Source organism: Apium graveolens, chromosome 9 (assembly GCF_009905375.1).
Source record: "Apium graveolens cultivar Ventura chromosome 9, ASM990537v1, whole genome shotgun sequence".
In the NCBI taxonomy this organism is placed as follows: domain Eukaryota; kingdom Viridiplantae; phylum Streptophyta; class Magnoliopsida; order Apiales; family Apiaceae; genus Apium; species Apium graveolens.
In genome coordinates this window covers 5,129,785-5,153,458 of record NC_133655.1, presented here as the reverse complement: position 1 = coordinate 5,153,458, position 23,674 = coordinate 5,129,785, and the positions used below count along the sequence as shown (strand labels likewise).

At 32.3% G+C, this 23,674-nt stretch overlaps 2 protein-coding genes, 2 long non-coding RNA genes and 1 pseudogene across 6 annotated transcripts; 2 read left to right on the top strand and 3 right to left on the bottom strand.

Moving 5' to 3' along the window:
• The first annotated feature begins 1,895 nt into the window (after positions 1 to 1,895).
• On the top strand, positions 1,896 to 7,565 carry LOC141684900 (transmembrane E3 ubiquitin-protein ligase FLY1-like; annotated as a pseudogene).
• Positions 7,566 to 7,570: 5 nt separating this feature from the next.
• On the top strand, positions 7,571 to 8,814 carry LOC141684849 (uncharacterized). Its single transcript, XR_012560712.1, has 5 exons — positions 7,571 to 7,692; positions 8,126 to 8,197; positions 8,277 to 8,335; positions 8,412 to 8,485; positions 8,557 to 8,814. It is a non-coding gene; the product is annotated as an uncharacterized LOC141684849 (long non-coding RNA).
• A 1,097-nt stretch (positions 8,815 to 9,911) lies between these two features.
• On the bottom strand, positions 9,912 to 11,114 carry LOC141684899 (uncharacterized). Its single transcript, XM_074490037.1, has 5 exons — positions 10,971 to 11,114; positions 10,597 to 10,876; positions 10,443 to 10,506; positions 10,102 to 10,311; positions 9,912 to 10,053 (listed from the first exon to the last, which is right to left on the bottom strand). Exons 1-5 carry the CDS (start codon positions 11,112 to 11,114, stop codon positions 9,912 to 9,914), a joined length of 840 nt encoding a protein of 279 aa, XP_074346138.1.
• Positions 11,115 to 13,071: 1,957 nt separating this feature from the next.
• On the bottom strand, positions 13,072 to 14,793 carry LOC141686849 (uncharacterized). 3 transcript variants are annotated; one of them, XM_074491937.1, is made up of 7 exons: positions 14,474 to 14,793; positions 14,325 to 14,406; positions 14,138 to 14,246; positions 13,894 to 14,048; positions 13,696 to 13,807; positions 13,399 to 13,605; positions 13,072 to 13,322 (listed from the first exon to the last, which is right to left on the bottom strand). In XM_074491937.1, exons 1-7 carry the CDS (start codon positions 14,637 to 14,639, stop codon positions 13,200 to 13,202), a joined length of 954 nt encoding a protein of 317 aa, XP_074348038.1. In that variant the 5' UTR covers positions 14,640 to 14,793; the 3' UTR covers positions 13,072 to 13,199. The 3 variants fall into 3 exon arrangements, with proteins under 3 accessions (XP_074348038.1, XP_074348040.1, XP_074348039.1); XM_074491939.1 differs by lacking the exon at positions 13,399 to 13,605; XM_074491938.1 differs by having other exon boundaries at positions 13,222 to 13,605.
• Positions 14,794 to 16,059: 1,266 nt separating this feature from the next.
• LOC141682905 (uncharacterized) lies at positions 16,060 to 16,450 on the bottom strand. Its single transcript, XR_012559999.1, has 2 exons — positions 16,290 to 16,450; positions 16,060 to 16,196 (listed from the first exon to the last, which is right to left on the bottom strand). It is a non-coding gene; the product is annotated as an uncharacterized LOC141682905 (long non-coding RNA).
• Positions 16,451 to 23,674: the final 7,224 nt, after the last annotated feature.

Sequence of the window (23,674 nt, the reverse complement as noted above, 5' to 3'; positions counted from 1 at the left end):
GATATTTATTTGCAACTTTACTACCTTATTTAAAATCTTGCAAATTTACTATCTTTTTAAACACACAAACAATTAAATTGCAAAAATATCATTTTCATCTTCCCATTCCATTTTTTTTAACTTCTCTCCCTCTCACCCCCTCTCTGTCCTTCCCCCTATCTTTCTCGTTCTCCCTCGATCTATAACTATTTTCAAACATTTATAAATAGAGAGAGTATTTTAAATATATTTATACTAACTTATTATAACTTTGATTAAATTTTAGAGATACTTTAAAAAGATAAACAATTTAGAATTTATTTATGAAGGGAAAAAAATCAAATTAATAAAAAAGTTCAATTTTTTTAGTTACATTATTTTAAACCTCTAATCTAATATTCAAAAAATATGTGAAAATATAAAAGAAAGGCTATATAATTTACATATCAATATTATATAATATTTGATTTGTAAATGATTACAAATTTATTTAACAATATTTTCAAAACTATAATTTTGAATAAAATAAAAATGAAACAAGTTAAAGAAAATTATTAATATATATGTAGGAGCAAAAATAACCAAACCTTTTATGTACACATTAAGATTTAAAAAATTAAGATTTAAAAATTTTACTTTGGTGGGGTGGCTTATTTTTTTGATTTTTTCCCTTTCATAAAGTATAAAATCTAAACAAAACATTCTCCAACAAAGAACACACAAATTTTAAGTCGGTAACTCCATAAACGGTAGAACAACTACCACTATTTCTTAAAAGATAGACATACACCTCTGTATGCGTAAGCTTTTTTAGCTATGTCTATACGTGTCAAGAAACTGCATGCTTATAATGTTACACTAGCTAGTAAAGGGGTTATGTTGTTGAAACATTTCTTACTCTTTATCTACTGCTACTACAATCTAGCACACACCTGATAAGAACCACATTTCATTTCAATTCACTTTACAAAATGGACTCTGTGATCACAAATTTACATTTCACAACTGTCTTGATTAGAGTTTTCCTAAGTTTATCTGTTGTTTTAGTTCTCTTTGCCCCTCTTGCCACTGCGGTGCAATCAATAAGTAATACTACTCATTCAACCGACGATCAGGTTAGTTTATGTTTTAATTTGTTAGTAAAGATTGTGTTTTTGATGATCTTTGATGTTTCTTGACAATTTAAGTTTTATTTGATGAGGCTTGATTAGGGCCGGTATGTTGTGGTTTAGTAATTATTGGCTTGATGTTTTTTTGCAGTGGCAACCAACATCACCTTTTGATTGGAACATTACCGGAAAGTATGCAGGTTGGCTGGTTTTTGCACTTGTTTTTTTTTGGATTATGTAGTTATCGTTTTCTGACTATATATTGATCAGCTACTGTTTAAAATGAATGTTCAGTTGAAGGTTTATTACAGCTACTTCATGATATTTTTTGTCAATTTGTGTGTTTGAGTGCTTATTTTTGAGTAATTTCTTTGTAGTTGTATTGCATTTGTGGAGGACTGTGGTAATAGTGGAGATTGTAGGACTTAATAACAAAAAAAAATGGTGGTTTTTTGTTAGGTCAATTAGGCGTTAAGCAGAGAATTGGAGTGCACAAATTTGAGGATGTTCCCCAAGTCTTTAGCATTTCAGTTCTTTCTGTGTTGTATTAAGTGCTATACTACTATAGTCTATACGTTTTATGCATGTCTGCACACAGTAGTTGCACGTCATCACACAAGGTCTCGAGTTACCTTATGTTCATATTAACTCTTTTGGAAACTTTGGTTTTAGATCTCAATGTATAGTTGTTTTGAATGGCATCTTATATGCAGGATCTTGGCGCTTAATGAATCCCACGGAAAGCAATCCTATAATAAGAAAGTCCAGCGGTGACTCTGTCCTCAAATTGATCAGTACCCCCAACAAGTAAAGGGGTATATCATGTTAAGGTAATATGTTTGATTCGTCCGAATCTTTATGATTCTTAATATGGATGCATGTTGTCTGATGCAGTAATGTCATGCGAAATCCAATAGAAAGTAACGGAACCCTGACAACGTCATCAGTGACGTTCTGAAAAGAAATTGTTGCGATAATAGAAGTCCAAAAGTTTGTGCATGAATTTAAATTTATTATGCATCCACGTGTTTTACCCCGCGTGGGGCTTTGAACATAAACAACTACGGCTGAATTAACTAGGAAATTAGTCCAATTTAAGTTTCAGTAGTATCCTATAAGGAGTATTTTGGAGTTGTGTATGACGTCTTTATTTTTTCTTTGAACTAATTTCAGCACGAACCGTGCTGAATTTTAGAGCCTTCTTTAAACTGAATGAAGGGGGTGAAAAAATCTGAATTTTGTTTTTAAGCTCATGATTATGAATTTTGATATTCCTTTTGCTTGCCAAATATCTGCATTGTGAATGCAGCCCACCTAAAGAAAGATCTTGCATTCCACCACCTCTGTTCCAATTCAAAACTTGGTATCTTGTATTGGTGGCTAAAAGAAGACTAGTTAGCTTGTGGCCTGTAGATTCATTTTTCCACTTTCAATCCTAAGTTAACGTTGTTTGCAGATTTGTCATTCTTAGTTGCTGCAAAAAACCTGTTGGTCCCTGTATGGAAGTATATTAATAGGCCGCTGTTTCTCTTTACAAGATCAAGCCAGGTTCATGGTGTTACAAGATAGAGATGGTTTTGCATTTCAACGTCCATGACTCCATTCTTAACTTTTAGGAGGAATCTGCAATAGAGGAGCAGACTTATTGACCTTTGCAAACCAAGCTACCACTTTCAACAAGGATTGTTACTTCTGAAAATCTTCAACAGATCTACGTTGCTTTGAATTGGCTAGATCGCCCAGTGGATTGGTTTCTGCTGATTGGAAGGCAGAACCGAGGACTACTATGATTTGAATATATTGCACAAAACTTTAGGTTCTTTAAGTTAGAATATTTAGATCCTTACTTGGGCCTCACCTGTTAAGTGAATATATAAGAGCCTCTCCTTTGTTCTTCTTGTTTTCTGATCACTACTAGTTCCTGCTCCGCTGTTTGCCTCTTAATGTTGAGTTTCCGTAAAATTCCGCATCAACTCCTATACCTTGTGATTCAGTTTGTCAAACTTTGTGTGTTTTGTTTACTGGATTAGATGTCAAGCTTTTCTTGTTATCATTTTATGGCCCTTCCATTTAGGGGATACCAACTGACTGAGGACTAACAACTGTCTGATTGATTTGGTAAAAAATGAGATTCGTCCTTATTCCCTGGCTTGATTTTTGTGGCTGAAGTTTTTGCCTAGTGATTTCATCTGTAACTGTTTAATGTTTTATAGTGTTCTTCTATCGGGTAGGCAACATACTTGTTTACTTCAGTTTACATTATCATCTTGCATGTTTAGCCTAACTAGGATGTTTGCATTATGCTATTGTTGATTTAATCTTGATTTGGCTCGCTTTTGTCGTTTTTCTCCTTAAGAAGAACTCATTTTTAGTTTCCATTTTCCCATCGGCAGGGGATGGTTATATTCTATAAGGTGTTTGAAGATGAACATAAAGTCTGGGGTGCAACAATCAAAATAGAAGGGGATTATATATGGCCCTTACGACTACTTCGAGCAGTAGCCTACACGTACTGATATGATTTGCACCCGTGACTCCAGTTATAAATCTTATAGCATGCTCAGTACTGATATATGTATAATTATATTGCAGAGAAAAAGCAGGAGAATCTGGATACAAAGATGATTACAATATCTCCAATCCACATTACTCGGTAATTATCATAACAATTTGAATTGAATGTTGTTTTTGGCCATATGATACTTGATAGTAAATTGTGATTAAAGTATCTCACATCACTAATTGTTATCACAAATTAATAGTAATGTTATTTGCCATTGTATAGTTCCTTATCACGTAATTTACCCTGTTACTTGTGGCACACTGGCATATCATATGCAGCAGCAGGACGTGATAAGCTGTAGAACTTGGACTATATCAATGAGATTTAGCAACTACGGGACTTCAGTTACTCATTGTTAACCTTTCTTTTAGTTAAACTAGTCATCTAATACCCGGCGTGTGTTTCAGTTGACCAAGTTCAGCATGTGCTTAATTAGTTAGCAATATGTGTTTATTATATGGTAATCAGAAGATGTAGTTGCAACAGTGCCTATTCCTAAGAACAATTCCCAATTAAATTTCAACTGGCTCTTTATATAGACATGAGATTGCAAAAATTTAAACCTTAAATATTTCCATGTACTTAACTCACCCATTATACATATTCTTCCATATCACGTTCTCGAGGATCAACAAGACTTTGGTGCCTGTTGTGCGAAAGCACTAAATTCTGTGATTTTGAGGGTGTTTCGGGGGGGGGGTGTTTTCTCTAATATTCACTTTTTCTGTGAAGTTTCTCCCTGACAAATATCAATTGTTAAATTTCTCTAAAAACTAACTTTAATGCATGTGTTTGACTGGAGTTTTGAAATTTTTAACTTACATCACGTGCTATTCCTTGAAACAGTTTGGACTTCTCACATCCCAGGATTTTCAAGAGTTTCAATGGGTCAAGATTTGGAACAGAAAACTCTGTGTGATATCTACTTCATTATTTGCAATTTTTTTTCTAACTCTGTATTGGCTAGAGTCCATACTAATTACTAACTTGTTCATTCTTGTTGTAGCACCTGTGATCGACATGGAGAAACATTGTAACATCACAGTAAGGGCTCGGATATCACGTGTTCCGTCCATGCAAAGTAGTACGTCCTTTTCCATGGAGCGTAAACTCTCAATGTTATTTATTTTTTCAGTTTCAGAAATTATAATATAAATAATGCAAAGTATTATGCCTTCCATTGCGCTGTGCCCCAATGGTAACTTATATTTAGGCACAATTGCTCAAAATTTGTGAAAATAATTTTCAGCTGGCTGTAGTGGACTGCAGTGTTATATATTTATATTGTGCTTTTACTTTGTTTAGATGAAGATGGGAGTAGTTACCATATAGAAGCCGCATTGGTAAGATTTTTGATGGATGACAATGGAGATTGTCTGCCGCCCATGCAATTGAATGCAACTTCTGTAAACACTGAGATGTTCTTTGACAAAGCATTTAATTACAACCTGATGGTCACTTTTGTATCCTTCTCTAACATTACTTGATCCAACATTATGTATTTATAGATTGAGAATGGTTGATTTTCCTTAACCGTCTGACATATATTAGATCTCTCTCCTTCAAGTTCTCCTGTTAATTCAACAAAGGAAACATAGCAACACGCAATCTGTAAGGGTTCCATCTCGATCCTATTTGTTGCTTCTGTAGGATTCTCAATTTGTGCTAGTGATCAGCTACTGCAGTTTTGTTGTTTTGAGACACTTGTACCGTTCTTATTTTTTGGATATCTGCAGTTTTGTTATATACTAGCTGACGGATATTCCATCCTACTGTCAGGGAGCTGTCAAAGTTTCAAGTTTCACAATTGGACAACAGGCTATCATGGATGCATACCTTTGTCTTTTACATCTGACTGCAGGAATCACAGTTGGTAATTAGAATAAAACTTATTCTCTGTTTTGGCATTGACCAAATTATATTATTTTAAAAAACTATTTCTCACTAATTGTGTTCTCCATAATCGTCACTTCTTCATGTATGCAGAACAATTGTATAACGCATTTGCCACTGCTGCATTCTTCAAGTTTGTTGTCTTCTCTTTTTGTGAGTTGAGATTTTTTCTCCATATATGGAAGGCAAATAGGTCTACAAATTACATACAGAGTGTGGAAGCGAGGCGTGAACTTTCAGTTCTTTGTATTTATTTCTGTGAGTAAAAATTTTGCTTAGCTGTTTGTAATGAATTTCTGTTCTGTATGCATACCTTTGAAATTCATAACTTGAGATTCACATTGAACATTTATCACTATGAATGCACTTATACCTGAATCTCGGGCCACTCTGCATAGGAAGATACCTTTTTCAATTTTAAATTTTGAATTGCTTCCCCAATCTAACATGTATCTCTGTTACTTGGATTACGTGTTCTGATATTCGTACATGCAATGCTAAGATTATGATCATTTTATTGAATGAGCTTGTGCAACGTTGTGCTGTTGTAGTGTTTGGCAGTATATGTAAGGTTCATTCTAGTAACAGAAGATATTATTATACCAGAAAACATAATCATGATTCTTTTGAGAGGATATATACGGTTGCCAGTTCTGCTCCAGAACAGTTGCAATCCTAAGCTATACTCTTCTTCTGCATTTGAAAGAAAAGCATTTGTGTACTTGTAAAATAAGATTTCTGATAAAAACATTTGATGGCGTATAACTTTTTTGTGGAATAAAAGTTATGGATATTTATTCTTAGTAGGGAAGTAGTGCTACTTCACACTCACACATCTTTATGGTTTACGTTTTGCAGGTGGTATCCTTTTGGGAGTTATTCTGTGCACGTATGAGTTCCCTAAATTCCTTCCAGTTATTACTCTGGTTGTGCACTCCTACTGGATACCTCAGATCGCCACAAATTTTTCGTGACCCAAGAAAGCCACTACAGCCTAGTTACATTATTGGAATGAGTGTAACTCGGCTTGCAATTCCTTTATATATCTTTGGATGTCCCCGCAACTTCATGCACATTAAGCCTGACAGGAGTTGGTGCATCTATTTGGTGGGTTTTGCTGGGTTGCAAGCAAACATTCTTCTTCTGCAGCACTATCTTGGATGTCGATTCTTCATTTTTTGGCAGGTTTGATGTAACTTTTCACCATATATTAGTTCGTGCAACCCTTCTCTATTTTGTTAATTAGTTTATGTAACTCTTCCCTGTTATTTTTATATAAAATCAAGGTAGAGAATGCCTAATCCCTGTATATTGTTGTAAAGAGAGTGCCAACCAATATTCTGAGGAGCTGCAATAACTATAATGCTTAAGGATTCTTAAATAAATGAGGAACCACAATCAATTTCATACTTAGGATTTCTCATATCGATGTGATAAGACATCACTCTAAATCGCTTGTGTTTTTCAAAAAACCTTGATGTAAATTATAATATGTTGTTTAACATTTAGGCAGGGAATCGTGATATGTTTTTTAGAGTGTATGTGTGTCAATTTATTCATGAGTCCTGTCTGTATAATGCTCTTTTTCATTGTTGCTTGCAACTTTTGTCTTCTGTAAACCATGGCTTCGTAATTTTTTTCATCAAATTATGAAAATCATATCCTAACTTTGATCTTTTTCTTTCATAGATCCTCATGCAGATGTTTCCACTAAAATATAATTACCATAAACGGCCGGATCAGGATGTAAATCATGCCAGTGACTGTGTCATTTGCATGACGCCCATTGATTTCACTCAACATCCAGATTTTTGCATGGTACTTTTGGACAGCTTTCAGCTTGAAGTTTAAGGCTATGTAAAATTTAGCGAATTAAAAATGTTTAAGGCTAAAAGGTAGCTAGGCACTCCCTGTGTAACTAACGTTGTCCGAACCTATATGTGCAGGTAACGCCATGTGAACATGTCTTCCATTCACATTGCTTACTTAAGTGGATGGATATAAAGATGGATTGCCCAACCTGCAGCGGCGACTTCCACCAGTGTAGTTATAGGGGAACCAGAAATTTTTTTTGGAAGGCCAAAATATAGAACATTAGGATTTTTGCCCGCATTGCTGCGGCGTTTATAACATTAATACTATCCAGGAGTAAATATATTCTTTGAACCTTTATTTTGTTTCGAATTGTTTATTTGACATTAAATTATATATTATTTTTAACTTTAAATTCATTACCTTAATGTTGTTAATTAACTCGGTTTTGTAACCCCAACTAATTCATTTATGTAAATTAAAGATGTTACTTATTTTGCATTTTCTAATTCCACAACCACCTAATTAATTACTCAAAATTTCAACTGAGATATAATCTAAACTCACGGTTTATTACTCTCATTCAACCTTCATACTCCAATCTTCTTATACACAGATCTTAAATTATGTGTCTTAATCGAATTTGTGTTCCTTTTTCTCGATTCCTTTTCTCATATTATAGTTACAATGCTTGTAGCACAATTGTTTCAACTTATAACATATCTAGGGTTTCAGGCACAGACTTATTGTTCCAATTTGTTCTTTGCAGATGGAAAGTCAAGATAGGGAAATAAACTTCATATGTCTCAATTATCCATCACACTTCGAGCAAGGCAAACTTGTAAGTAAAATTATTGCAAAAAAATGTCTGCATGTGTTGTTCACTGAGGTATTATGATTTTTTGTAATTTATTATGTAGGAACTTCCTCTACCATTTTATTGATAAAGCAACTTTAGGTGCAACAGGATCAAGTTTAGGTATATTGACCTTAATTGCATTTAACTTTCTTCCAATTACCAAAATGTTTGAGTTCTGAAATTTCGTATACAACAGATGTGTCTTTACAGAACTCAAGATCAATTTTTTTCAAATTTATCAGCCATTATGTCCTTGAAGAAGCTGAATTGGTAATACCTTGTACATTTACCAATGAGATATATGAATGATTATATGTTAATTGCATTTTTTACTCATTCAGGAACTTCCGAAAATGTTCTCAGATGTTCACGGTGATACCATTAGTGATGTTATAAACATTGAACTTGGAGGTGGATATCGTTCAAAATTCAAGTACTGTCCTAGAACCTGTAAAATTTATGGGCTTCGTCGATTCTTTGGGAAGTATGATATCGATGAGAACTTTGTAATTTTCTTTAAGTACTTGGGAAACTCTACATTTGCCATCACAGTATTTGATTACCAGTGCATGAACCACTTCCGCGACATAGAAAAATATTTCCGCTTTGAGGATTTCATGTATCCTCCTGTAAATGATGTTGTTATTATCATATCAGATGATGAAAATATTCTTCAAGGTATATATACTTTTACTTTGGAACATATAGCATAATCTATGTTTCCTGATTCGTTTAATTTTACATAGTGCATCTGTTCTTCAGAAAACAATGAAATGGAAATGATGATTCAAGCGGAAGGAGATGATGTAGAAGAAGGTTAGTATAAAAGTTGTACCATCAGTTCTGCAGTTTCTCAATAAAATGATACTCTGTCTTCTTCAAATTATTTTAACAATTACCTAACAATCTTAAATTTCAGACCATGATGCCTTAGTTCCTGATCAAGACAATACTTTCAGAGTTCGATTGTTACTTTCTCTTGTTGATCAGCGTGGTCATGGAGTGGTATACTTTATATCATATAAAATTTTTAAATACCAAATCTTATCTATTTACTCAAATCGAATTTTTCCATTTATGCAGTATATTCCAAGGTGGATGAGAACTTTTTATGCAAAATGGGGTAGACGTACTACAGTTTTCTTATCCGTAGGTGAAACACTTTGGAATGTTGATGTTCGGAAAATGAAGAAATGTTGCAGGTTTGCAAAGGGCTGGGATAAATTCACAAGGGATAACAATCTCACTGTTGGTCAGATTCTAACCTTTCAGTATATTGGCAATTTCACCTTCGTAGTATTTGTTTAGAGTAATTTCAAAGCATGCATTTGATTACATGTCTAGTTTCTATCTGAATGCAACGAAGAGACATCTTTCGATTTCTTCATATTTTCCAGTAAAATTGATATATTTCTAAGAATTTGAAATTGTAACGGATGTTGATTATTATTTAAGTCACCTGTTTGAAGTTATCATTCTACTTACAGTTTTATGTTTGTGGTAATCAAATTCTCAACTTTGATAAAATAATATTGGTCTAAGTAACTATAAATTCATAAAAATATTAGTAGACTGATTAAACATGTTTCACAAAGCATGATTTTGATAAATTTCTCATTACATCATTTGTAAACCATGATAGTAGAGCGATTAAACAAAATGTTCCACTTATGGGATAAGTATTACATAATTATACCTATTTCTTCATTACATGCCAACAAAATACAGGAGTAGCCTGCCAACAAATATTGGCATCTCCAACATTATTTGATTGCTCATCCTCCATGCAATTCCCAAAATCTTGTACAAACAAACAGTACTTGTTTAATATTGCAATACTGCTTATTGAAGAACTAAAGAATTACTATCTTAAGAAAGTAAAATACATTCTCCTTAGTGTAGCTGCAATTTCTGTATTTGGATTTGTGTTAATCCTTGTAGCTTGAGTGTTGCACATAAATATTTCGTTCAATTGTTTGGCAAACATAATTTTGCAGCTAGTCATTGCAAGTACAACGGGTTGTTCTGTTGCTTCAATTAGTGCAACATCAAGTAATGGAGCCAATTTACCCTTGAATGTAACATTTACTTTTGTGCTGCCAAGAAGCATAATCCAGTTCTATAATGAAATATAAGCATATGTGTCAATGTTAGGAGGATAAATGAGAAATAGTAGAGCAAATTATGCTTACATTGAATCAGTTATACAGAAGTTTATTCGCGAAACATTAGTTTTTCCTGGAATTGCTGTTTCTCTGCGGGTTCAACCGAGTAAACAATTCCAACAACATCTACAAATTATTTACGTAACATTCTTAATTAACTAAATTAAATTTTTAATCTTAAAAAATTATTTAAAGAGATACGTGTAATAGTTATACCAATGCAATGAAGAACATTTTCCTGGAATTCACTAATCGCCGCGAGTTCCGTAAATTGCCAGACATTAGTTGGAATATTTGCATGTACATTGTGCAACGCTGTAGCTTTTGTTAAGTTAGACTGTAGTATAAACTTGTCATCCTTGAAACATCTTGCTGCCTCTGTTGGTTCATAATATTTGACAACAAAATTTCTAATCTCATACGCATGGCCTTCAATGAATTTTTTATCAAAATAATGCAACACTGTCTCACCAACGAATGCACGAATTCGATTATGCTGCTCAAAAAAACGAATGTAGATGCATTAAAATGAACAATGTGGAAAATTATCAAAGTAAAGATTTATAATTTTTTTAAATAATTGAACTTACTTCTTCATCCACCAGGATCAGGTTTAATGCATTGCGATGTCCGGTGGAAAAATTCCTATCACACCACTTACTTGAAACTCGTACTCTGATTCTCCAATTGGATGTTCGCTTTGGCCTTAGATCCCCTATAACATGGGTTGCCATTTTGTACAATTAAGTAGTTTACTTTTACAAATAACAATCAGTTAGAAGTATTGAAAGTTGAGCTTATATAGGCATATTAAAATTAATATTGTACAATAAATGAAGTCAACTGAAGAACCATACATGCATCAACCACTTTACATTATTTAATGTCAAAGTTAACTTCTACTGTCAAGTTTTGAGTTGATGTATAACTGTCTATCATAAAACGGCTGGTAAATAGTAATGTTATTGCTGGTAAGAAGAAATGATATTTTGAAGATTTGTTAAAAGTATTCTTCTTCCAACTTTATTCAACAATCAACTTGACGTTTGCTTCTCTTCTGAGGCTAACGTGTGTGATGTAGTTCTTAATATGAGAATGACATAGCTTTTTCCATAAAGTAATCATAGTTTTGCCGCAGGTCTTACCTACTACTATGTATTTTATATGCTTAACTACTGCAGATATTTGAAATTTCTTTAAGTTCTTTACTTGTATAATGATATTACAGTTTTCCGGAACCAATTAGTTGATGCATATTTCGACAACTACTGGTGCAGTTCAAATTATTGCACTAAATTTAACTTTATATTTTTTTTAAATTTTTTATGTATTCAAACTCTTTGGAAGTTTATTATCTTTTCTTTTTCAACAAAATTACTTAAAAAATGGTTTGCTTTATTATAAATATTTTACCCACAATGTACTACATATTTTCTACCACTTCATTTTCCCTAATTAGAATGACTGAGAAAATATAAGTAAAGCAACATTACTATCGACAATACTATATACATATATATACAATACGCTCAATGTCAAGACTTCGAGCTATATCCGGTATAATTTTTTTAATAATTTAATATTTATTAGCCGTGTCACAAAAATTCAATACTGGGATAGAATTTGGCCAATTCTTCATATATCCGGTATACCTAGACTCCTAATTATTATAAGGTTAATCTGATTATCCTTTATTGGAAATTATATATTAATGCGATTGTTTTAACAACATTATTTAGAGAAAACAGTTCTAAATAAATACTGATACTTTACACTTTATTTATTTATTTTTTCCAGTAAACGATGCTAATCACTTTTTCGTCGTTGCAACTATTCTGATAATTAGAGATTTTCTCGTCCCTAAAGTTATAAATTTTCAACTTTAATTTGTAGTAAGTACTGTCTTTATTTAAAGACAAAATTTTACTTCTACCATTTTTTCTAAAGATTATGACTGTCCAAAAAATATTGTAAGAAGCCATAATTTATCTCGCAAGTCAACGTCTTATCAATATGTGTTCATAACATACTATAATATAATATAGAAATATTGTAAAATTGATACAAAAAATTATTACTATATTATTTCCTTCGAGGAAGTAGAAAAGCAATTGTAATTTTACATTAATTTGGTACTTTAGATCTGTTGATGGAGTTACAACTTTAAATTGCGCCAAACTCTAGATGACAGTTAAACTAATAAATAATTTATAATTATTTTAAAAATTCTTCAAGCTTTATAATTATTTTAATCATGTATTGTAGAAAGGGTCAATTATAATTGGAAATGGTGTAACATTCTAAACAATACATTTTCGTCATCCAGAGAACAGAAAATTCTTATTTAATATTCTACTTATATGTGTAACAATGTGAGTTTTTAAATTTTTACAACCTATAACATTTGAAGAATTACAAATATCATTTAGCATTAGGTCATGCCAAGAAATTGAAGAAAACATAACTCTCTCATTGACGAATTGTGAAAACTACACTGCAAAGTTCAACTGTTCAAAAAATTCAATTTCTGGGCTGATATTATATTTTCCATAGCTTAATATTCTTCCATCGTAACAATTTTTTTTTAATATATTGGACTATCACACTTTTCAACATCATTGAATTACCTAGTTCATTCATATTTTTTTAATAAAAAATATATCAAAATACATTAATAACATAAGTCCAACATGAAGCATATAAATTAGCAGTCCAATGTAGAACACACCTACGTAGAAGATTCTACAATTTAAGGTAATAATAATTTGAACTCTGGATGTTCATTCACCATCCCAAATACATAGCATAAAAAAAGAAAATTAATTAATATACTTCTTAGTCTTTGAAATTTTTTCCGAAGTCCTTTTGCTCTTTGTTGACGTTTCGGGGGTCTTGAACTTGAGTTGCGACAAACTATCCAAATGATACTTTGATGTAGATGGCTACAATAAGGATAATTATAATCTTTGTAACAATAAGAAATAAAATTAAATCAAACAGATACATGTTAAAAATTACCTCAAGTGGAGAGTCTTGATATTTGTCAATTTCACAACTAAGATTGATCTCTTCAGATTCACATAATAGGCTCATTTCATAAATATCTGTAGCTAGGTAAGACTTGCATGATTTTTCAATGTTAGCCTGTTTAATCAATAGCTTCACACTATATTCCTTGTCTGCAATTTGTTTTAACATCTCCGGAAATATCTTCTCATTACATTCCTATATTATCAAGTATTTGGCATTCAATCGGATTTAATACATGATTAAATTTAAAGGAATAAAAGGTCTACTTTTAAATTAGAATGGCACCTCATCAATAAAGTCATAAACAGTTTTTCCTATCAATGAACGAACTTCCCGATCTTCCAGTATTATGCCAATTTCACTAGTGGAATCCAATGTCTCCGCATATATCCTGAATCTGCATTAACAACTTCAATTAGAAAGAGTCTAGGGTGCAAATAAAATGTTTAAAATATAATTAAAATTAATAATTATTGAAGTTACTTTTTCAGGGGATGTGGAATGTCAGAGTTACACATAACACATTTGAACAACTCATCCACATTTTCATTTTCACGGTAGCATGATGTACACGTACGAAAGAACCATCCCATTCCTGTTGCTACTTTCCAGATTTTGACATTACAGATAACCTCTTTCTACAAATGTTGTCATATTTTATAACACATCAGTTACTGAGCATCATATATCAACATAATTCTGCAACTTTCTATAGTATGAATCTTGCCTTTGTAAATTCAGGACCAAGATTCAATATTTCTTCCAAGTTAAATTGTCGGACTTTCTCTACCTTAACACTTGAAAAATCTTCTTCAGAAAAATCACCACTATTGTACCTGATGATCATTTCTATTAATCATATGTTTTGAACATAAAAAATTAAGATGAAACTAATGCAAGTACTATTGAAGTACCTTTGACGAAGTTGAGCAACACTGTGGTGATGATAATTGAGGAAAAACTTTGTAGACCATACATGTCCAACCTGGACTTTTTCTAAAATAGATCGAATGTTTGTTAATCAAAAGTCAAGGATTAAAATATATGCTATGTTCACATGTACCTTCATAAAGATATATCTTTGCGCTAGCAATTATCATGATTATAGGTTCCTCTAGATCATCCTGTAAGATCGTCCTGTAAGTTCTCATCCAACTCCTCAGCAAACTTGTCCCAAAATATAACATCAATAGTGGATCTACATAATAAATCATATATTTATCAACCATTTTTTAGTGTTCATACAATACCATTTATTACCTAATTTCAGTTTTCATTTGAAAGTTTATTAATCAACATGTTTTCAACCTTCCATCGGTTAATCGAAACTTTTGTTGAACCTGGGCTTCTCCATTGCAGTTAATAAGGTGTTTCAAAGGGAGATCTTTTTAACCAATCCAACAATGTCTGTTGAATACAATTTACAATAAAATCAGTTGAATCGTCATACATGGAAAATAGGCTGCAATAGATTTTGTAATAGATTGTACCTGTAAGATAAACATTTTGCTTTGCCACCTGTCCTAAATCGCCAAGATCAAAGAATCAAATACGTTCTCCTGTATTAAAGTCTGATTCTCAGCAATTTCTTCAATTTTGGTATAAGCAGTAAAAATGATTTGTTTATCCGCACGGATGCATCTAAACTTATCAGCAGGTCTATATTCTTTGACAGTGAAGTTAGATATGATATAAATTCTTCCTATGACAATTTCTTCCAGTTTTTCATCAGAAATACTTCCGGAACAAAAGCATGCATCCTATAATTCTGCATAACAAAAGTTTTACGTATGATTCACAATATCCATTACATGTAATTGATAGATGACTACATGCTCGATAAATAACAAACCTTATCATCAAGTAACAGCAAGTTGAAGCCTTTAAAAATTTCTCCTTTCAAAGATACTCCACGCCAAAATCTTATAACTCGGACTTTAATTTTCCATTTGTAACTTCCAGGAGAAACAATTCTCAAATCATGAAATATAGTAGACATTGTTGGCGCAAAATATGTATTACAGCTGATGAGTATGGATAGGCTAGTACTACTTTGACATTTATAGTAGAATGGAACATAAGTATTTCATATTTAAGAATTGAACAACTGGTTGTTGGACAAAGTTAATGTTCATGCAGTGTCTTTTTATAATACACTTGATTCCATTTAACATTTTTATTAAAAAACTAAAACCTGTAAAGTACGATATACTCTATAGAATTACAGGAAATATTTTAATAAAGCGATTTCAACGATCATAAATATAATAAACTTTACTTTCTATGAATTAACTATGAAACTGCAATAAAGATTTAAAAAACACAACAATTTCGACACGATGATTAAATCAAAGTTTTCAGAGATAGCAAAATAGCAAAATAAAAATTTCTCATAGTACCGAAAATAAACATATTACATATTACAAAATATGGCCTTCAATATTTCAAAAGCGTCCTTCATCGAGAATGATTTTAACAAAAATATAAAAATATATCTCCATAACATCGATTTCACCAAAACGCAACAACATCATCACTGCAAAATTAAACACATGAGCCTAATTCAGAATACAAAAAAATTTGTCTTCATTTATGAAAAAGAATTTTTGTACCATGGTATATACCTTCTCCAGCTTAATGCTCCTATACTTTGTCAAAGGAACATTTTCATCATCAATAAGAGATAATGTATGAGGCTTCTTGCGCGCTTTAGATTTCTTTCCCGGTTCATGTACATTTTTCTTCTGATTCTTAGGAACATGTTCCACCACAAAACAATCCATTTCCTGAAAAACAATCTATGTTATTTTAAATAAAGATTCCTGCAATTTAACATTAGTTGGGCACAATATATGGTCATATTCTGTAAAGTTTCTTACACTTGAATTCACATTCTCTTCAGTATAAGCCTTTGGATCAACATTATTATTGTTCTCATCAACCATTTCAAAACCTTCAAAAATAGAACATGCCTCATACAGTTTGCTAGCACCTTTCAGATTTTCTTCCTTAATGCATAACGTGACAGTGTAGTCTTTTCCCTCAAGCAGTTTTATACATGGAGGTAACTTTGATATAGAACAATCATCCTTAAAAGGTAAAACAAAACATGTTCGTCATTTTAAAAAAATTATAAAAATTGTGGAACTCCCAAATAAACACAGTGGATTCCAATGTTAAAAATAAGAAATGCTCATGCAAATAACAAATAGCTGGAAATTGAACGTACTTCTGCTTCATCCAACATTACTTCGAAGACAGTTTTGCCGGTCAACTTCTTCAACTCAGCATCTTTGAGTACAACAGGAAGTACTCCAGTTGAATCGGAGAATAACCCACAAATTCTAAACCTGATTTAATATTAAATGTTCACGATTAGTTCAGTAAATTTTAAGTTTCAAATAAAATGAAAAGTCAATTGCTTCAGAGTATACTCAGCAGATACCTTTTCTCAGGGTATGGGTAATATCTCATGCATGCAACATTAGGACATGTATATCTTTTATCTTCCAAGACCAAATCAAGATCACATTTCCAACATACGTAAACAAACCAGTTTGATTCATATTCTACCTTTTTTAAGGTAAGGTGGCAATTGACAATACACTACAAAACATAATTTGTTATAGGATGGAAATTTGATAGTGCGCTTCTAATAACAATATTTCAGTAATGCTTCATGAAATAATATTTTAAACAAATTACCCCTTTGAAATTTTCGTCAAGCTTACAAATCTGTTCTACATTCTTTAAGAGAACAATGTCATTTTCATCAACATCATCTGGAGTTCTTCGGAAAGTAGGATCCATCATTCTGTTTTTAATATCAGAACTAATATTAGAAGTACTAAATTAACATATTCATAATATGGTATAAATGAAGCAATCCTAATGTATAAGCAAATATTATTATACTACAATTGTAATTACTTTTTCTGCAAATCCTTTACACTATAGTTGTTGATGTTAATATAGAATCTCGTTGCCGGGTAGTTCGTGAGATAAAGTTCACCTAAATATCAAAGTACAAAATGAAATTAGAAGTTCATTCTCAGGTACAACATGAATTATAATTTTAAGATTAAGGTTTGATAGAGTTCCCAGAATGTACCTTCGTACTTATTAACTTTAGCACTTGCTATAATAACTACAAAAGAATCATCAGATTGAGCATTCAATTCAGCATCCACCCGTTCGGCAAACTTGTCAAAAAATGTCACTTTCCTCACATAGCTTGTAACGCCCCCAAATCCGGGGTCAGAGGATTTGGTCGTCACTATGAAACCTCAATCCAAATTAACCTGTTTAATCAATAAACAAATGGCAGCGGAAGATATTTATCATCTATGACCCCAAACTAATCCAAGATCTTTTAAGGTTACAGTTCTAGAAACAAGATATCCAAATTCCACAAATAAATTTTTTTCACTTCCTTTTAAACTCTTTTCAATAATTCTCAATCTCCAAACTTAACCCGCTAGTATAACTTCGAAATGAAGTATACTAGGCCCAAATAAAATACACAACTATAATATAATATAATATAAATAACTTTATACAATAAAACTTACACTAGTCCGCAAACCCTGGACCAACCACCTTCCCAAGAGCTTCTTCTTTGCTTCCTCGATTACGCAGCTAAACAGCCAAGCTAATCCTCACTGGAGGTTAGATTTGAAAACAGGCAAGTATGAGAAAGAAATGCTCAGCAAGATCATTATAACATATATAGGGTCGTTTTGATATAAAACCGACATCTGCATTAGAGCAGAACATTTAGAATCATAGTTGCTGAATCATAAAATTTTAGTTGAGGAATCCCAGATTTAATTCCTTAATTATATTGAAAACCATTTTGATATTTTTGAGCGAAATGCTTCAGCAATACTTTGAATCTTGACGAGAATAAAACTCGTAAAACAGTGTTTACGAAATATTGTAAACCACAATAACATGAAACAATGATCATGGAATGAATCATAAACTTTACTCAACCGAACTCTTGAAATTAATACTTACTTTATTGTCATATCAAATTAGATATCAATACGAACTTTGATGCTCACAACACCCATACTGAAGTCAACATCAATCATCTATACTAATACCACCTTTGATATTTAACAACAACGTAAGTATCAGCATAAATCAGAATCTAAATCAAAACTGCATTTCACCATTATTCCAAAACAGAAACAGTTGATAAATCATTTATGCTATGATTATCAAAACAATAAAGAATTTTAGATATCTATTTAGATTGGAACCAATTATGCACTATGTTGTTCCTGATGATCAGTCACGAAACAGCACCGGTATCCCGCAGCCATACCGTAAATATAGGTACTACCCGTATCCCGAAGACATACGGTACCTATAGGGCGCCATAAAAGGCATAACTAGCCTTGAAAGATATTACAGCTGGACCAATATCTCGATCACCTACGCTGTAACCAATAACCAGTAACCATTCCAATCTTAAAACCTTTTTATTGAAAAAGGAGCCGAATCCTTCGACATCCTAAATAATTTTATTCTCCCATTCACTTGGGCAGGAATACTCGCAACCAAATCACTTTTCTCAAAATCCAAAACATTTGTAAATCCGATAATTGGATAAGTAAAATCACTTAGCTACTCTCAACATAGAATAGCGGAAGAATACTTTCATAAACAGAATTATTTAATTCAACGATATGTAAAACATTTATTGATTCTAAACTGAGAATAGGGAAAGCAATACTTGCATCAAAAGATTTAAAATAAATATCACTTGAACAATAAGTGATGATAGAGATACTTGCCTTTGGGTTTTAGTGGTTAGTCACACTCGTAAAGACGCATCTATTCTGACATTCTGTCTCAAAACATCACCATCTTTCTTTTTAACACTCCATCAATATGTTGCTCCTGCGATTGCTAGAAGCCAGATATCCAATGCCATTCCATCTCATTCTTTATCCAACGTCTTGTCCTGATCAACTCGAACGATCCGCATCTATAATTAAAAGATACACTTTAATCGCCTAAATGATAATCACTCGATGAACTACGCGTCAAAATCCTATCATCTACCCATACGATAGCCCACACATAATTATAACAGACAATCACAGGACTCTTGATCCACATATGCACATAATTCACATAGCACATAAGCACATAATTCATAGATCACATAATTCATATCACATAAGACTCGGTTCATCAAAAGGGTCGACTCAGTACGTTTAAAACAGAAATCGGGTCAAAATATGATTTTTCGATCAATAATCGACTCAGAATGATTCGTAAAACAAGCGACCTTTCAAAACAAAAGGATTTGGGTCTCGAAAGTATTTTTATTGAAAGCAGAATATTTTTCTGAGTCTATACGCGTTCGTTTTGTATTAAACGGACGAACGGTTGATTTATTATCAATTTTTGAACATTTTTCGGAATAAAAACAATCTCCGAATCATTTAATAATTAAATAATAGGGCTCGAACACCCGAAAATAATTTTATAAGAATTATTGAGCCTGAAAATAATTCAAATAATATTTTAAAGCTCGAACTATTTTTCAGAATTTTTAAATCAATTTTAAATAAATAAATCTAATTAAATAATCAATTAAAATTAATTAATAACTAATTAAATTAATTAATCAATTAATATTTAAATTAATTGACTAATTAAATAATTATCAACTAAAATTAATTAACTAAATAATTAAGATTTATTTTTAAATAAAAAAATGATTTTAGAATTAAAAATATTGATTTTTGGAATTTAAAATAAATACAAACATTTTCTGAAAGTAATTATAAAAATAATACAATTTTTGTAAATAATAAAACAGAAATCCAATTTTTAAATCTTCTGAAAAAGCCAGGGGCTGGTTTGTAAAAAGGACGAAAGAACGATGGCTAAACTGAAGTTTGCCATCGTCTTCCCCAGTTCTGCTCCGGGGGCCGGCCGCCATTAACGGCGGCCACCAAGCTTTCCTGCAAGCCTAATAGTGAACCAAACCCAGTCAAAAACACGGGAAAATCTTCTACAACCCTGCAGAATTCATCTGCTACAACTAATCATTCAAACCATTGACGAATCGACTGGAAAAGCCAACGGAAAACTCGCCGCCGTTGAAGCCCGATTTTCCGGCCAAACACCATTTTACACAAACTAACACCAAATTTAATGAAATATATCTCAAAACAAAGCTCAGGTCACGAGTAATATACTGAAATCATTTAATCCAACCCAGGTTTAGCAGAAATAAAAACCCCAAATTCGGGTATAAACCCAAAAATTACGAATTTGAAAATTACCAAACCTCAATTAATTTTGATGCTCAAATCAGATAGAACAGATTGAGAGCTTCATAACGGATATTCATACTTGTGATTTGCTGTTCAAAACACCTTCAAAATTAACTTTGATTTTCAGAATTCTCCAAGAACACCAAGAACACATATTCAAGAAATTTTCAGAAAATCAAACCTTAATTTCTATATGATATTGAACTCTATTTTTGAAGTATAATATACCAAATCGACTAGAAAAACATGCTCTACAACATGGAAGCATCAAATCATATCAATAACATCAAGAACAAATTTTCATAATTTAATTACTAAATAATTCGAATATAAATAAATAAATAAGAAAATTACCATAATTTCTGGGAAGAAACTGATGATTGATTCAGAAAGAGGATTTCGAGAGCTTCGTTTTGATATGCTGCACGCCCGAATCAGAGTTTGATAACGCCTTCATTCGTGTGATTGATTCTCGGAAACGTTTCTGTTCTCGGGTTTTTCTCTGTATTTACGGTATTTTAACTGGTTGCAAATGAATAAACAGAATAAACGAAATAAGAAATAGACTATTTATATTTATGGAATATTGGATCGTTCTGGATCGTTTTGGATCGTTAAATTAGTTGCTTAGCCGCTAAGTAACTATAAAATGATACAATTCAATACCAGAATTGGATAATTATAAAAACCGGGCTTTTATAAAACACTATATACGAAAATAACGTAAAAATATCCCGTCTCTCGAGAATACGGGTTTTATTGATTACCGAAATAACTATCGTATCGAAAATCTTGCCCGGGCCGTGCACGAGTCAAACCGTAATCCCGATTGAAAAAGTCAAAACACGGAAAATGTCCGGAATTACCAGATTAGGTTAGGAAGGAGTTTTCGGAAGAGTTTCGGGTTTAAAAACGCAAACAGTTGAAGTCGGACGATTCCCGGCTTTATAAAATAATTTTGGTAATTATTCAGAAAATAATTAATAATTCATAAATCAATATAAAATCTCTAACAGTCCAAAATTACCAGAAAAATATCACAATTATCTATATTTTATTGTGTACATAAAAATTCAAATATTCAAATAATGTCACATCTAAACACCCAAACATCAATTCACTTATTAGATAATTCACCAAAATTCACATAAAAGTCAAATTAATAATTCCAAATAATAATAATAATAATATTTAATATATGGGATATTACAATCTACCCCCTTATAAGGATTCCGTCCTCGGAATCAGCAGAAGAGAGCACTAAGGGTTTCCTAACCAACTTCCCAATGTTGCATATGCAACTTTTCTTAGAATTTCCAATAACACTGCAATTCTTTATACCACACAGTTACCACTGAAGCTTCACCTTGCAACATTGTTCCATCCACGTCCTTTGACCAATTCCTCAATAGAATCACTTTTACTGATCGCGAGAAAGAAGAATAGAGAGAAAGATAGAGAGAAGAAAAGAAGAAAGATAGAGAGAGAAATAAAGAAACAGATTGACTTCGTTATACGCCACTGATTTTCTAACCGCATCGCAGTCCACTGTTGCTCTTAGTAATCCTATCACATAACCCTGCTTTGACTTGACCAGCAACTTAGCTTAACTTGATTGGCATACCTTCGAATATTTGAGATGATGAAACATAGAATTTCAAAGAGAAAAGAATTTGATACCATAACGGAACCAAAATCTGAATTTGAGAAAAGTATTATTGAAATAAAAGATAACTGAGAGATCAATATGATCAAATGAACTTGGTATTGCGTGTCCAAAGACACTACAAAAGGTTGTTAACCTTCATGTATTCACAACACACACAAGTGATGGCGTCCCATCCAACTCCTATCACACAGACAGGGATACCTTGTGTCCCCTATAGTTAGGGTTGTTCATCTCATTCAGAATAAAAGATATGAAAGAAATTGAAATCAAATGAATAAAGCTGACAAGATTTCAAAGCTGATATTTCTGAAGGAAATGAAATCCAGAGAACAAAATTATGGCACCAAATGAGCAAATGGTGTCACATCATCAAGAAACTATCCACCAAATAAGAAAAGTGGAATTAATTATCATAACTTGACAGAGCTATCAAAACCTAAAAAATAGGCTTCATGACAGGCTCTGGCACATTTAAAACACAATTATGATTGAAAATGAGTGTTAGGGAATATATCCTCTAATAATTACTTCTTTTGAGAGAGGCCAAAAGAAATTATAGAAATAGAAGGTATTGCCAAAGTCTTAATGCTTATCTTCTGTTTGAATTCTTCTGTTGACTCGTCATCCGATTCTCGACACTTCTTCATATTACAGGGATATTGATAATCTTCATCGTCGTCAAATCATAGTATCCTCGAAAGGTTCCACAATAGAAGTTTGTAGCTTCCCGGAGTTCCATCCAGCTCATCACAACCATCTCAAACGAATACGCCTATCTTAACTTACTCGTTGGTACTATATCCGATAGTTCAACAGGAACTCGATATGAGCTCAAACGTCCTCACATAGCTATACACACTCCTACACACTCTCGTTTCTAGTTTACTATAACCTCAGCTCTGATACCAACCTGTACGCCCCCAAATCCGGGGTCAGAGGATTTGGTCGTCACTATGAAACCTCAATCCAAATTAACCTGTTTAATCAATAAACAAATGGCAGCGGAAGATATTTATCATCTATGACCATAAACTAATCCAAGATCTTTTAAGGTTACAGTTCTAGAAACAAGATATCCAAATTCCACAAATAAATTTTTTTCTCTTCCTTTTAAACTCTTTTCAATAATTCTCAATCTCCAAACTTAACCCGCTAGTATAACTTTGAAATGAAGTATACTAGGCCCAAATAAATACACAACTATAATATAATATAATATAACAACTTTATACAATAAAACTTACACTAGTCCGCAAACCCTGGACCAACCACCTTCCCAAAAGCTTCTTCTTTG

Excerpts from the sequence above, each read along its gene's own strand:
- LOC141684899 (XM_074490037.1), bottom strand. The coding sequence starts at position 11,114 with ATGGCAACCCATGTTATAGGGGATCTAAGGCCAAAGCGAACATCCAAT. Across the intron at positions 10,877-10,970 it reads TGATCCTGGTGGATGAAGAA|CATAATCGAATTCGTGCATT; the intron begins GTAAGTTCAATT and ends TTTTTTGAGCAG. Across the intron at positions 10,507-10,596 it reads AAATGTTCTTCATTGCATTG|ATGTTGTTGGAATTGTTTAC; the intron begins GTATAACTATTA and ends AATAATTTGTAG.
- LOC141686849 (XM_074491937.1), bottom strand. The coding sequence starts at position 14,639 with ATGGTTGATAAATATATGATTTATTATGTAGATCCACTATTGATGTTA. Across the intron at positions 14,247-14,324 it reads GTTGCTCAACTTCGTCAAAG|GTACAATAGTGGTGATTTTT; the intron begins GTACTTCAATAG and ends AATGATCATCAG. Across the intron at positions 13,606-13,695 it reads TTTATGACTTTATTGATGAG|GAATGTAATGAGAAGATATT; the intron begins GTGCCATTCTAA and ends TTGATAATATAG.